Source organism: Typopeltis vanoorti, chromosome 22, assembly GCF_054136105.1.
Source record: "Typopeltis vanoorti isolate ZY-2024b chromosome 22, IOZ_Tvanoo_1.0, whole genome shotgun sequence".
Lineage (NCBI taxonomy): Eukaryota > Metazoa > Arthropoda > Arachnida > Uropygi > Thelyphonidae > Typopeltis > Typopeltis vanoorti.
The window spans coordinates 81,047,841-81,064,642 of NC_143570.1; the positions used below are offsets into that span (position 1 = coordinate 81,047,841).

The following is a 16,802-nucleotide window of genomic DNA, read 5'->3' on the forward strand; positions in this document are numbered from 1 at the left end:
TTATAAATAAACACTCCATCCAGAAATCAATTATACTTCGCTCCGCTGGCACGGTGAGTGTTTTGTAGGGAGCTAATCATTGCCCAAGACAGCCACCGAGCTATCGTAAGCAACATTAATTACTGTTCAATTGCTCGCATCGTTATGGACGACATATGATTAGGAAAGACTGATAGTAGCTTCCGGGTAACCAACGAAGTTCTCAGGACATCTGATTCCTATGAGAAAAAAACAGAATTTTTACTTACAAATCCCATGACAGTGCGTAAAGGTAGCTAATTAGACCATCGGGTTCACCCTTAACTGTAGCTTGCGTGAGAGTGAATGAAAAAGAAAAAAGGACGAGATTTCCGATGGGTTTAGTGGCATGTAAGATTAGAAGTGTCTTTCTTCATTGCGGGCATTAGAACCAACTGAACTCATTAACGAAATTACGTGGGAAATTATGCAAAATAGGCAGGAAGACTGGTTTTTTGGACGAAGAGTCCAATTACAAGCCATTTTAGCCAATAAATTAGTGACACTCTGGATTACAATAAAACAACCAAGCGCTCGATATTGAGCCTCTTGTGTAAAGTTTTCTTTCTCATGATGGAGCCATTTCATTTATGGAGCTCAGTCTGGCTCAAAACGAATTCAAAACAGATGAGAATACGATAAACAAAAAAACTCCTTCAACAAACAGACGGAATAATAAGAATCCAAGCATTCCATCGATATTTCTATGCACCACGGGTGTGTTTTTAATCTTGTTTTTCTCTGTTTAGAAAAAATAACTCAAAACAAATGCAGGCAATGAAATTATTTTCAAAGATCTCGAAGAGCAGATCAGAGATCACACGGTAGTTGACCCTTTTCTTTTTAAAAGCAACCAAAAAAACAGCAACTCCTTTGTTAGGTATTTCGAAAAGATATTAGGTTTGCTTTTGAATACAAAATTCATTTCGTCTGTCTCTCTATCTCGGGTGATGCGAGCGTGTGTGTTCCAGACACTGCTAGCTACAGTAGGGAAATCTAGCGATATAGAAAGCAGGTGCCTGGGGGATGTATCGATCTGTGGACATCTGGAGAACATCCAGAACCTAAAGCGGTCACGAGAAATTAGACTACGGAGATAAGCGAAGGAAAAAAACTGCGGAGTGCAACTTTGCCGCAGATAGTGCGAGCTGACTAAGAGCATCCCGAGAGGGTTTGGATGCGGCTCTCTTCCCTAAACTGTTTTGTAATGAAGCACAAATCACTCTTTTTCACTGTTTCATTCGAAATGCCAAGAAACCAAACCACTAACGTCCCGAATTCCCCGACGTACATGTGGGGCATCGTACTCTCTGTCTCTCTCTCTCTCTCTCTCCGCCCGCATTCTTCGGTTAAGTCGTAAATCTTAAATGGGGGGATTAAAACTGCGCTTTAGGAGAGGGCCACGTGCCTTAGTGCGGATCATTTATTCACTAACTTAGCGCAGATTGTGGAGGTAATGCCGAACGGCTGGTGACCTAAAGGGACTCCCCCCCCCCACCTATTTCTAGAAAGCAACACGCGGAAGTTGCTAAACATTGAATGACTCGCATTGGGAGGTAATTAGCGTGATCTGCATAACTCAAAATGCGTTTCGAGCCCAAGATGGACTCTAAAAGTCAACTCGGCCAGCTTTCTCTTGTAATCGAGTTCATTTAGCACGCAGTCTGCCTGCTCTGCAAGACCAAACAGATGATTTAATGCCAGTTTGATTTTTATTTTAAGGGATGAGTTCTTTATCTTTAGAGAAACCAAAAAGAGAGAGAACGAGTCAGTTGTAAGACTAAAAAAATTTTTTTTCAAACTGGACTTGTAATTAGCTAAAATGTGCCCGAATTCAAAATTTTCTTGTACCCGTACAAAAAAAAAATGTTACGACTTTTGTAACAACAAAATTGCAAAAGAAAATTTGTTTGCATTGTTCAAACAGTTCCAGTGATACAATTTGGTGTTTAGTAACCAACCAAGCTTGACGTGATGGATGGCAGTAGTGGGTATAAGTTGACACAAATCGCGTAGTTCTTCTGTGGTTAAGCTATCTAATCAATGGCCACGTTTCCAACTTGGAGCCCATTTCTGTAATCGACGCACAAGAGTATATATTACGTCCTTAATGTGCTTACATTAAAACATAATGCACGCTCATGATTGCGGAGCAAACTGTATATTATGAGCAGTTATGTAGGCATCGAATTATGATTAAAATTATGTTTATGACGATCATTTGAATCCTGTTGATCTCCGAAGTAGATTTTATTCTTAAGAATGCTCATCCTGTAGTAAGTTTGACACGGGGATAACATCGCAATTATCCAAGTCTTTCCAAACAGATAAATCGATCTACAACCCTCCAGGTTAATCGGATGCAGATTCTTTTAATTAAAAACGCGATTATTTGATGCATTTATAAGAATGTTAGCAAGCTTTTTTTATGTTATGAAGCACTTCGATAATCAACTCCTTTTGGTCGGTTGATTTAGGAATGCGATTGAAAACCACATTAGTGAAAAGAAGGCTTCTGTTTGAATGATTAAAAAAATAGCGATCTCAAAGATGACAGAATGAAAACTAATTAAATATGAAAATTTAAATTAAAAATAAAACATCAAGAAATAAGTAAAATTACAAATGCAAAAGAATAATGGATAAAAATTGGGATATAAATTAATGAAAAAACAATGCACGCCAAAATTAGAAGTACTTGGATGAAATAACGCTGGTATAAAGAATTGAACCATAAAATTAATGCAATTAAAAGCTCAAGTATAGAATAATAGATACTTTAAGATTTAAAAAGGCAAAGAAAAATACATAAGAAAATACTGATGACCCAAGATGATAATGAATAAAACCCAAAATAATCGAAGCTATGAAAGAATGCACGATAATTAGAAAGATAAAACAATGTCTTATGGGAAAATAATAAAAGAAATAAGGCATGCAAGTTTGAACGAGAACTGGAAGACCGCTATAATCACAACAATCAAGAGATCAAGGTTCACTTTACGGGGTGAGTGCTCTTTCAGATTCAGCGTCCTAAAACATTTCTTTCCTAACACTATCGCTGGTGTAAATCTTGGCTTAATCGCCTATTGTAAGTATCGCAATACACTGAGTGAACAGAATTGGTTCCCTAGATAACGTATCAGCTCCATTACTACCGAACCCATTGCATTCACATTACCTGCCTTAAAATACATTTACTGCTGTGTACTGTCTTCTCTGTAGCTCAGTCGCTACGATCACTATTTGGTCGGAAAGACTTAATTTTTCTTAATATTCTTGGCGGGATTTGAAACAAATCCAGCGAAGAATCGTATTTTCAGTTAAGATGTAGCAGTTTCATGTGAGGCGAACAGATTTCGACTTCCGTAAACGAAGGGAGAATACTCGGCTTTGATTAGGTCGATCATAATTCCAACTTATCCAGACTAAAGATCCAGATTCTCGCTTTGAAACTCACGTGTACTTGTTCTTTCTTTCCTTTCATTGCAAATACGACATTTAAAAAAGATTTTCCAAATTTCGGACTGTATTTCTTCCCCCATGATTTTATCGTTGCGTCTCAAAATACGGAAAATCCCCCCCCCGTTTTTTTTTTTTTTTTTTTTTTACTTTTCTCATTCAAGTAAAGGGTTGCTAATAAGGCTTGTCATTCGTTCTCTGACTGTGTTACTAATGAAGCAAACGAGACGTGACGAGAATGAATATTTCGGGGTTGCTCATAACGCACGAGTCGTAAACATTCGTTAAGCAGGTGACTGGTTCACATGTTGTCGCACCCACCGCATACACGTAAACACATCGGTGGAATCAATTGGTGCAAAGAGACACGAAAACAAACATCGTTGGACTTCCAATAACAAAGTAAAGACCGTGAACAATAAAAAATATAAATTATTTGATCATCTTTGTGGAAAATGCGCGAGCACTTGAGATTCGTACAGTCCGATCCTGCTCAAGTTGTATCTGCGCGGTGGCAGAATTTTTAATTCACCCTTTGGAATTATTAGTGATATTTATGACTAAGATTTAAATTTAGAGTTCATGTCTCGTATTCTATTATAAAATCATTAAAAAGCTAAGTTATTTCACGGGAAAATTATTTGCCTAAATAATAGATTTTGAATCCACACTATATTTTTTCTGAAGCGAGATTATTTGCTGTACATGCCTGAGTGGTATGTGATGTACTCTTGTCAATTAGAAATTAAAACGTAATTCCCGGATGGATGTTCTTTAATGTAAGCTCTTAACGATAGATGGCACCACTATCTGTAATTCTGTTTTGTAATTGAGAAAATATATATTAATAATTGCTGGGAGAAAACGATGGTCTTATTTCATACCCAGCGGATTGTGGGAGAAATGAAAAATAGATTTATGATAAATTAAGTATTAAGGTATTGTGTAAGCAGAATATGGTAGAACACAGATGGTCGCTGAATTAAACAAGGCATTATAAACAAAAATAATCAATATCCTAACATTGGTTGTTCAAGGATTTGCTTTTATTATCTATTCCAGAAGGGTTTTTGAATCGATAAATATAAGATCGCCGCAGTTAGTGCGTATAAATATCGTAACCCTTTTCTGAAGTTCAAAAGTATTTGTACGGAAACAAAAAAAGGTATTTCTGTTAACGCAGAATGTTTTCTCCTCTTTTGATGGGAATTATCGACTGCTAATGCTCGTTCCATCACGTTTTCACGAAGGGAGTGCGAGCCAGAAATAAACGCTCTATCCATCCATCGCACCTTTTTCTTTTGTGTATTCTTACGCCGAAAAAAAATCCCCCAAAGTCCTCCTAAAATAGAATTGTGAACGGTGACCTTTTGAAATGCAGCTAGCGTTTCTACTCAGCGAGGCGAGTTGATCACTCTTTTGACAGGTCTTACATTACCATGGGAACAGCTGACGTCACCAGCGTGATGGCTCCGCAATGATTCCGTGGATGATGTTACGCGGTGATAAACAGGAGCGGATTTTTCTCTCTTTTTTTTTTTTTTGTTCTTTTTCTTTAAGGCAAACTTCCGACTTTATGGTTTACAAGCTTGTAGACAGAACAACATTCTTGGCCAGGCCGCTGATTGGACGGGAGGCCACCTATCAGAGAGCGAGGACTACGATGTTCACAGGCAGACGAAAGGTGACAGTTTAGGGATTTCGGGGGAACTGGTGTGCTGGGTTACGTAACGCGAACTGCACCAAAGCACAGATGGACTGCTAGCGATGTGACTGGAGAACTTGAACACCGACGGAAAAGAGTTTTAATGATCTCTTCGTAATTTATTTTCGGAGAGGTCATTACAGATTATTAGGTTTAATTCCTACATTAACCGCTTTTCTCTAAGGTCTCCTATTTCGCTTGCGTGTGTGTGTGGAGGGGGGTATTATTCTGACGTGCAATTGGAGTTGCTATTCAAATTTTTTGGTCACATCCGATGAACCATGCTTAGTCTTAAGCTGTGAGGTGACGATTTTACAGAAGAAGATTCATTTTTCGAATCAATTCAAAGAACTGATTAGCACAAGTGATGGTTAGCTTGAGAATACTTTAAAACCCTGATGCCTAACGAAGTTCTTATCATTCCAAATTCGAAAACCATCTTAGAAATACAATATCTGTTCAATTTGGCATCTTACGTATTTAATTTTCTTTTATATTTCTTCCAAGTTTTTACACTGAACGTGTATCCATATTCATAGTTAATACATTTTGTAATCCTAATCTCTTTAATATCTACGCGATTATCTTTCTATTTCATGTTTCTCAACCATCTTAAAAACGGCAATCTTTTATGTCGAACTGTTTCCCCTTTCTACCGAGTTTAGGACGTATTTTTCTCCCTTTCTTTGGTATTTTTTCCCTAAACTCCCCGAGTTTGTGCATTGCTAAACACAGTATGAAGCAACAAGAAAAAAAAATCTTTTTTTTTTTTTCATAATGGTGCTCACCGACTCCGATGTTATGTAATTACAAATAGCCACCTTAAAATGACAGCTGGAACTCTCGCTTCTTTATCTCTCCCCCGTGCCGCCACCGGAACTGCGGAAGGCGGAGTTATGTTTGTCCACCTGACAGAAACACATGTTAGGATCCAGCTACAACGGAGTTGGAGTACGTCGCTCAGCTGTATCGGGGGAACGGGGGGGGAAGCGAAGTAGTTGTATGTTAAGATAGCTTGACATATGTCTTGTGGGTTTTAATGAAAGGATGCTTATGCATGTATACAAGGGGGTGGAGACTGTTCAAGGAAATTAATGTCCTCTCTGTAGGTATCTATACAATAAGGATGGTGATATTTAGATTCCAGTGCAGATGACCGGGAAATCTCCTTGGACTGCTCTGTGCAGTTCTCAACTTTGCCAATAGATGGCGATAATTTGCATGTGTGTGTTGCTTCCTCACAAAACGTCCAATTCTTTTCGAGTTTAGAATTATACGCTTTCTCAAATTGCTTTCTTCAATAAAATCTTAATGTGAGAGGGGGGGGGGGAGAGTGATAATTTTTTTTATTTAATTTAAGTTAGTGGGTGTAATAAACCATAGAGAAATTAATTCTCTGTTATTTACTTTCTCTTTTCTCTCTCCACACACACTCTGTTGTTATGGATGCACGCACTATCCACTTCTGTGCTCCGTTGCTATAGTAACCTGTCAAGTTAGAGGAAGGCAAACGAATGTTACCGGCGTATCTCTTATCAGAGAGAATAGTGTAACGAGGGCCTTGACTTTTATGCTTGCCGTATGTCATGCGTTATTTTCAGGGTTTTATTGTGGCGCCATCTCGCGTTATATCTGCCAACCATCAAAGAGTGCTTATAAATATTAATTAGAAATTAGAGATACACGTAAACAGTCGTTTTTACTATTTTTTTCGAAGTTCCTGTTTTCAAAAATAATAGATAGCGAACATCGTCATGACTATTTTAATTCAACAGACAGCAGTAAAGCTGCCTTCTCGATAATTTGGTTTCTATCGCCAAACAAACAAACAAACCAGCCTAAGAGCCTAGTTGATACTCATGGACAGAGTATCAACTGGGCATTCACACTAGAAATACGCACTGTTATTAGGCCAAGTCCATTCTGTAAATTTAACGCGATAACAAAGAAATTTATCTGCTTTATTCGTTCGTAACATATTCAAATCGAAATCTCCACAAAATGAATTTATTATAGCGATTATTGACGTTCGATTTAAAAAAAAATCAGCGTATATGTCATAGTATCCAATTTATGTGTTTAGTTAACTACACTCTTGTAATGAAAAAAATGCTCATTATATTTACGAGATGGTTTTCCTTTTGAGGTAACAAAAATGCAAACTACACAAGGAAAAAGAAAAATACAATTATTGATTTTTGTTCTAGGTTTTCATGGCTAATCAATAGATGGCAGCACCAACGCAAATATTCGTTTGTTGCTACTTCAACTGTTGCGCAGTGGCAACAGGCTGCCCATCAAATGCTGATAATGTCTCCTCCTCCTGCTGCATGCGCAATAAAAATTGCCGCAGTCGGCGTCAAAAAGAGATTCTCACAGGGGAGATCAAGTCTGGGATTAATAATTTAACATTATATTTATTTTAAGGTAATTTGCGTCTAAATTTAGAAAATACTGACGGATGAAGTAAAAACCTAATTTTGGCAGCAGAGATACGTTTATTGCATCAATATTGCGCCAATCTTTTAAATTCGCGTGGGCGCTGTTTGAAGGGTCCTAAAAATCAGAGCTGTCTCCCCATAATTGTCCTAAAAAAAATCGGAACTCTTTCTCCACATAATTAACACTAAGCATATTTAATTATAATAAAATATTAGTTAAGAGCTATTCTTAGTTCAATGCAAAAACAGGAATCGTTAGTCGTATGTGCATCTTGAGACGGCATTCATTACTGCGAAATGCTATCGCACATCTAAACGCTTCCATTTAGGTTTAAGCCTCATTGATTTTTAGTGTTGTGTGTTACGAAACTTGGAGCATCGGTTCGTTAAACAAATGACGAAGCGGTTTGTATATTAACAAAGTAACCCGAACCGATTGTTCCATACAAGAGAATATGCAAAAGCTCAGTTTACATGCAACTAATTTGAGTCTTCGCATTTCGTAATGCGACTGCCAAGTCGATTCCTCCCTTGTCTTACAACTGCTAGTCTTGTGCAACACACTGATTATCGCTAATGGGACAACCGGTTCTCTCTCTTGTGGTTCATATATAGCTAAGAGATTATTCTGTAATGAGTAACATAAGAAGAGTTCTCCATTGGGTTGTTTTCTGCACAGTTTTCTGAATGGGTTTCACCGTTTAGATGTGATGGGAAGAATAAACAAAAAATTAGGAGTTTCCGAAGTGTAGGATGTGGACATTTTCAGCTACAAACATAACTTAGTCCATGTTAAATGGAAGGAGCACATTCAGATCGGAATTCGCGAATTTGTTTATTATGAAAACCTTGAATATAATGAAGATCTCCCCATCAAAATGACAGCGATAAATGGATGCATTTTAGGTTCATTTTGATATAATTAAATTGGTATGTCTGTCGATTTGAAGAATTTAAATTAGTATTATAGACGACTTTTTTTTATTTTTTTCCCTACTATACTCCGCTTGTACAAATATCAAGAATAGTAAGATAAAATCGGAGCCATCTCTAACGTGATCGTTTAATTGACCTAAAGTGAACTAACAAACTGAAAAGGGTAACCGAAAGGTCTAGGAGGTGATCCTTTTAAAACTTGAATCTGATTCAAATGGGTCATCTGGTTGTGTTAGAACACAACCACCATTATTGTAATCTTGTATTGTTATTCTGAATTAAGTGCGTCGTTTACAATGCTGCTGGCTGGTAAAATAAATGAGGGAAGATCTGTTACAGGGTAGTGCTTGCTACTCTCAGTCGATATTGACTGCCCTTCAGTTAGAAAGACATGGGTTCGAATCCAGTCTGACACGAACTTGATTAGCTGGAGTTAGTCACACATATGACTGAAGATCCCCCCCCACCCCTCTCTTATGTGTGTGAGAGAGATCTTCAGTCAGGAAACACTATTTTTTCATTCCCCAATATACAGACAAACCATCCAGCAGATTACGCACACGTACGTATACAGTTCATAGCCTTAGTTTCTTCCGTTATTTTCAAATCTCTGGCAACTTAAGTGCCTCGGAGGCGAACAATCTTTTGAGCTTCTCAACCAAACATTATAATCTTATATCGAGGTAAGTCTGGATTGTTTTTGCTGTGAACTTTGGCATTTCAATTCCACGAAACAGGCCACCGAACACAGCAGACAATACAAATGACCTCAATTTTAGATCTTTGGCCAAATTCCACTATTAGCATTACTGAGGTGTTAATGAATCATTGCTGTTGTGTTTGCCGAGATGGACAACAGAGATGATAATGAAATTAATGAGTGTAAACACTGCAGTGTAATAAAGATTATACAGATCTTATTTTGCGTTCGCAATTTTATTGTTCTCCTTTAATAGATTTAAAAATTAACAAACCACTTTATTCTTTTGGTAGAAATATAATTTTACTAAACGTCACGTTTGATCCCATTTGCTGTCTCGTGAAGCACGAGAATAATAGTAAAAAAAAAAAAAAAACCTGCGCGCTAATTTAAATCTTTGACACAGCACGCATATCATGACTCCCGCAGGAATATTTCGAAACTGCTGTTCATCTCATTTAATTAACGAAATTGCAAAGCGGTGATTATAAAAAAAAAAAAATAATAAAAAAAAAAACGCATCACATCTGAAGCTCTTGAATGGAAAAATCACAAACAGCATTCTAAATTGACTTAACGTGACGCCTGCCATTCGAATAAAAAAATAGCATTTTTATTTATAAATAATTCAGGTACAACTTTGATTTAGGGGATATGAAAATATTACACTCCATCTAAAAAAAAATAAATAATACCATCCAAAAATCGCATGATTACTTAAGAGACTAACACACCGCTTCAATCAATGAGTTAAGAAATTCTTTTCCTTAGAGCGAATGAAAATTTTATATGTAAGAAAGGCTCTTGAAAGTGAATACATTATGCTTATGATTCTTTAAATGTGCAAGGTACTTATTATTTATTTTGTTTCGCTCTGCAGGTTGTCTGTTCACAGCTCAACTGTGCGACCAAGATGAAGTCTGCTATGACGGTGAGTTTGTGTTCTTATTAAAATTTCTCAAATGAAATTAGTTTGAGTGAATTAAACATATTTCCTTCATACTTTTGAACTATAAGATTAGATCAGGTTATGCAGTTGGGGACTTATGATTTTTTTTTTCATATTCCCATACAAAATTCAGTGACGAGTTTCACCTTATATAATATTGAAAGCGAAAAATGTTTATTACGAAAAACAGCAGAAAGATTAAAATTGTCTCACAAGTTAAGAGACAATCTCGGTATTAATCCTTGTCAACAAGTAAACCAAATCCTTTCTGTAGTTCTTGTGAAATCAGCAGCGAGAAATCGTTCAAAAACTATGGATCGACATCTTAATTGAATCCCGAACTTGTCAGAAGTAGCGTTTAATGTAGAGCCTCTGTCCGGATGATGCACAACTCTACCACAATACTTATTTCATTGCTTGAAGGAAGAGTCTCACTTTCCAAGTAGTCTTAACGCTTTGTTGGCCAGTAGTATCAACTTATCTAACAAACTCTCTTACGTGTTGCCAACTGACACCCCAAAATGGCGAAAGTACCTTTCATTACTTTATTACTGACCTTCCACTTGCCAACCTTGATGGACTTACGGTCACAACAGAATGAAACCATGTCTCTTGTTATTTTATGAAGGCATCCAGAGGAAAGCCAATCCTACAGCCACAATGTCAGACTAACAAATGGAAGACGGAACAGCATTCAAACCATATACTGAATAATCACATGGCCAAATTGACACGTGACACTTTATTTGCCAAATATACGTTACCTTGTCCAATGTTCACCCCTACCTTCTCCCTAAGTCTCCATCCTACGATGCATGACATTTGATTAGAGCCTGGGTTCGAATCCTATACACGCGAAGAACCTTAATAATATTTTATTTCAACAGAAGATTAGTTGGTTGGCCTCTAAAGGGGGGAGGAGAATGTAGGGTTATATTAAAGAAAAGATTTTTTTTTTATTCTGCAGAATAATCAAACTGGCTAAGAACACGTGCAATTAACAACTTAGTTGCATCGGCAATAATTACAAAAAAAAACTCCGTCATGTTTTCTCCATTTTTAATTGATCTCCACCCACCATAACAACCTAATTCTCTTTATTAAAGCCATGAAAGCCTCTTCGTCTATCCTAAAAGTAAAAACTTTCCATTTGTTCTTAACTGTATCTCACCGTATTCTCCAGCTTAGCCAAGTGTACTAGCACAGATATAAGATGGGCAATGCTGAACTAAATTCACATTTCTTCTGCACCCCCTGTTTGATATATTAAAAAAAAAATTAAACAACCGATCACAGCGATTGTCATCCTTCACATACGCTTGTCTGAATATCCTTTTTTCATTGACATCGTTAAAAACGAAGCCAGGATGCAATAGCGCTTCGCCTATAGACCACTATAATGGCATCACTGCTTCCTTTCTCCTATCAGTGGAGTTTTAATTCTACATCCCGTTTGGTTTTCCTAGTTGTGTTATCCACATAATTCCTGAACTTCAATTCCCTCTCAACTAAAATCCTTATATTTTTCTTAACTTTTTGCAAAGCCTACTCATTCAACTTATATCGAAATGCACTGGCGTTTGCTCACATTAACTTTAAATATCTCAATCATCACCCCCCCCCCCCATCCTCGCTGTTCCAATATTTTACGTTTTCATCCCGTTAAGAACTTGGGGTTATGTGAAGAATTGACTATTCCACCCATCTTCAAGATTATTAAGAAATAACTTATGGTCAATTACTATGATTTAAATTTATAAGTTAAACGAGGGCGCTAAGGTAGTCCACTCCTAACTATCTCTTACATCGTATTTCTCAGAAAGAAATTTACTAATTGAAATAAACTTGCATTACCTTATGCAACAAGTCATGTGTTGCCATTTTGCATTAGCGGCTCTTCCATTAAAAGGGTCCAACCTTGTTAATTCTATTACATCCTCAGTTAACTTTTTGATTATCCGTAGCTTCATATGGGGGAACCCCATATGAAGAAATAAAAACTTAACTTTTTGAAGTTTCACCTACCCCTTTGCAATCATCACTTCTCTCCATACTTGTAATTTCCCATCCACGGTCAAATGATCACTACCGCGCAGGGTTTCCACCCAGTTAATATGGTCCATCACTAATTATTCTGATGCTATTGAATTAAAGGTCCTGTCAGTCCCTTATAGTAGACCATTGCGAAAAATAAAAGCTAGCTGGAGAAACACGCACATGCAACGCAGGGAAGATGGTAATCTTCCCTGCGTTGGCTACATCCCAACCAAATCTGGCCCCTCTAGTAGATTCATATGGATAAGCTCTTTTCGTCTCCGAGCGAATAACACACAAAATTTCCATTTTCATTTCTTTTTATCTTAAGTTGCAGACCCATAATGTTACCACTTCCTCCAACTATGGTAACATATTCCCACCGTCAGCTGTGAAAGTTCCATGGTGAATAGAAAATCAATGCATCGACGAACTAATAGTCGGAATATTCATAGCATATCGCCTCCTCGTTTACCCTAATGTGTGGGGAGGAGGAAACGAGGGGATGGGGAATAATCCCCAGTGCAAGGAAGAAAGCAAAATTCACCCACTAACTAAACTTGACAAATTTTATGTAAACATCGTGTATATACGAATGTTCATAAAAATCTTGGTCTAAAAATACAGACGAACATTTTATAGTGGTGTATAATAACGATGATAGATGGCACAATTGTCGCCTACTATTGGTATACCATGTCCCGATAGATGACACTACCTTGCGTACAACAAAATGGCAGAACCTCGTTTGAGTAATGAAAGTGGATCCTTGATTAACAAAAAAGGTGCAAAAATGAATTTCGAACAGCATCTACATTAACACGTGTAGACGAACGAAAAATGTTCCAAGTAGCCCCCCCCCCACGTAGAGGGGAAAAAGTTAAAGGTCTCAAAGTAATCTCCGTGAAAGTGTTTTCTTGTAGTGAGTTTGACGTCTGGTTATTTACATTCTACAAGTGCGAAGTACAAATTATATTCTGGGGTTACTGAAGATAACCAAGATCGACTTGAATTTTGTGAGGCAGCTTTGCGCTCTCGAGATGAGAAGTTTACCAGATTTCTTTAATTAGACCCAAGATACAATTGTAATTGAGCACATGCATTGGGATCAAGAAAAAGTTCCAGTATCCTGGAGATGTGTGGTGAAAATGTACATCGAGTGTACGAAAATAAAGCCGTATTTTTCTTTTATAAACATTTCAGGGAATTTAAACTAATATTTTAGTGGTGTAACAAACATTGATACAAAATAGACTGAGTGATGCCATATACTATTGCGTTTGATGTCCATCGAATATTTCAATTGAATATTATCACACCATCTTTTCGGTGTGATTGTTTCAATACGTGATTTCTTTTTCCAAGTTTCACCATTTATTTAGTTAATCTCGTATGTTTCCTTTTATGTCTAACGCATTCTTTCTCTCAAGCACTATCATGAGATCATCTCTGGATTAATGAGTAAATAAACAAAGAGGCTGCCTGGTTGTCCGTGGTAAGTGTACCTGTTCTCCAACCAACAGGCCGTAGGTTTGAGACTGCTGTGGGTGGGATGAATTGTACTCCTCAGATTGAGACCACCTCCCTGCCGGAAAAGTTCCATGTTTAGTTTCTAGAGCAGGGTTACCTGATTATCGGTGGATTATTGGGTGGTTGAAGATTCACATAAAAGGTTCTCATAAACTGGCCAACACATTGCCTATTTCCCCATTTTCGGCTCATTTATCCCTTTTTCTGTCAACAGTAAGTGAAATTATCGTTGAACACTAAGGGATTTTCTCTAAGTTTGGATACGCTGTTTTTTTTAAAAGAATTAATAGAAATCTCGCCATGAAAGACTCAATGCATTATATATATATATAATAGCATACCGTGGTCTGAACAGAGGTGAGGCAACCTCTGGAGAACTAGAGACCAGATGATGAAAATTACTTAAAATAAAAACAGACGGGGTATGATTTAACTCTTGCGAATAAATTGAAATTAAAATGGTCCTCTTGCCAAGAACAAGCAGAATGGTGAAAGAAATAACAATATTATCTTAAGAATTAAAGGAAAAATAGTGGATATGAAATCTTTAGTTGTGTAATTCAGTGAGAAAAATCGCTTTGGGAGGAGAGGAGGATATATAAAGACTTGCTCGATTCCATTATACTAATACGCTACACCTTTCCATCTTATGTGGAGTGGATTAGTATACAGGAGACCTCAAAGAAACTAGAATGAAGGTGATACGAAATCATTAAATATTAACAATGATTTTGATTTGGAACTTGCGGCATTGAGTTCGAAATGTTCCAATGATGAAGTCGTACAGAATTGAGAGACAAATGACACGTGAAGATTTATTATTACAAGTCAGATTACATCATTAAGTAGTTCAGTTGCAGTTAGGCTCATTTCAATGATTCTAATAGATTTCTTGTCTGTATATACAAGTCCGGTAATGTTGCAGTGAATTAATTTTTCTGGCTTTCTTATGTCAACTGTGCCAGGTCGCTACACAGTAAGAACAGAAAAAAAAAACGTTGAAGCAAATGAACGAACCAATGGCGAACGCAGCAAGCGAGAAATTGTTCCTTTTTTTTTTTCTGAAGTTGCGTCCTCAAGCACTGTCTTGTTGTCGGTGTCTTTGAAGGAGAAAAAGTTTTAATTAAGAGGAAATACTTTGACACTCTCAATTTTCCTTGTTTTTGCCTTGTTGGAGCATTATTAATTCCTACAGAGCAGTCGGGTTTAATCTTTAAATAATTAATATAATCTTCCTGGCGTTTCTGCAGGCAAACTGCGGAAGAGAGGGGGTGGAGAGAGAGCTGCTGCTGCACAGCCTAACTTCACCATTTCTATCCATTCTTTTGTGACAAAGTGGTGATTATGGAAAGATTAGATCTACGTCCTGCGATTTAGTTTCCAGCCATCCATCTCTCTTAGGGATTTATTAGAAGTTCGTTACTAAGCCTATGGTTGTCATGGTTATGTTGCCTTAGTGACGATTGTTGCTGGGCTAACGTGTGCCAAATATGTTAGCGATTTGTACAGTGCTGGGGTCGAGGTTGCTGGCAAATAATAATGTTGGAATGTATTCAGATTATTTGTAAGGCTGCATTCGGCGCCCATTTAGTTTAAATCTGCTGCCGGTTAAAATCCCCAAATGCTACTTGAGCAAGAGCGATGTTCTGTATTCACTGTGAGGAATGACACGATAATGAACTGCTTGAAAAGAGAGACAGTTGCCTATAAATATTTTTGTTTTCCGCAATATTTAGAAGATGGTGGGCTTCTTTGGACTTACATCTTGACTGTTTTTCTTTACTACGATAAAAAATGCCATCTGAATTGATTTCTTAACAATGCAAGACTTTCATATGGGGAGGGGGGGAATACTGCCTCTATAAATCCAGTTTTTTTCGACGAAACTATAAACAAGTGCATGTCAAAGCAATTGTAAATGCAATCCTTTATTGCTTACAAACACGTGCAAACAGGAAATGCAGCCACGGTGCTGGCTTGCTATACATCACGCGTACATTGGCGAGGTCACGCTTCTATGTGAAAGTAATTTGGATCATTCTCTGTGCCCTGTTATTAGTGGCATGTTTGAAAACCACATTATTGAGCTCCACAAGTAGCCTTGTTAGGAAAATGATTATTTTCCCTTTTCTGTCTCTCGCATCCATGAGTTTTGCAATCCAAGCACAAGCAGCCAAAACTACTGGAATAGAGGGAAGAGGGGAGGGGGTTGGAATCATAAAATATTCACGAATAAATTGATTTTAATGTCCGTCTGTCTACTGAATGATAAAGACTTGCATCATTTGCGTTTTTTTTTATTCTCCATCTCTTTCCTCCAAGATTAGAAGAACTGGCACAAATTTCGAGGCATCTACTATTTCAGCTACGCAAGCTCAGTGTATTATTTGCATGAGAATAATTATGGGGGGTCTCTCTCTCTCTACCAGTGGCTAATGGTTTCTTGTGTACGACGATCTCGACAGAAAGAGGATTTCTTAGTCTTCTCGATTGCTTCCATCTCATCCTTTTTTAATGAGGCATTGATTTCGCTGAATACCTACTCTAATGAGTAGGAAGGGCATGGAGCATAACTTCGCTGGCTCTGTGTGTGTGTGTGCGCGTGTCAGATATCTTGGATGTAATACGGAGGCAGATAAATTATTGACTTCAAAAAAAAAGTTGAGGTTGTGTAAACACTTTCGAATCTGGACTTAAAATTTTCCAAGGATTAGTTGATCGAGCATGTAATACAATTACATTCCAATCCTCCGAATTTATTGGCATTTTCATCGGAATTTTAAATGTGGATCAAGATTTGAAATCAAATCTGTCTTTTAAGATTCAAAAAGCTTGTGTTCTGTCATATCAAGTTTTGAGTTAAATGAGATTAACTTTAATTCAACTTTTAAACCTGCTCCTAGCGAAGTATTTAAATTAGTTATTACAGATCGTAGATCTGTAATAACTAATTTAAATACTTTTATATTGACGTTTATTTATTCTGTCACCCAAAGATTTAGGAGTATTGCGGTTTGAATGGAAAGG

At 37.3% G+C, this 16,802-nt stretch overlaps 1 protein-coding gene across 2 annotated transcripts in view; it reads left to right on the forward strand.

Moving 5' to 3' along the window:
• IA-2 (tyrosine phosphatase IA-2) overlaps nucleotides 1-16,802 on the forward strand; it is a 392,148-nt gene that overhangs the window by 102,120 nt on the left and 273,226 nt on the right. For both annotated transcript variants that reach the window (XM_090411727.1, XM_090411728.1), the window contains exon 2: nucleotides 10,143-10,193. In XM_090411727.1, the coding sequence (XP_090267853.1) occupies nucleotides 10,143-10,193 (51 nt within the window). The remainder of the gene's footprint in view (nucleotides 1-10,142; nucleotides 10,194-16,802) is intronic.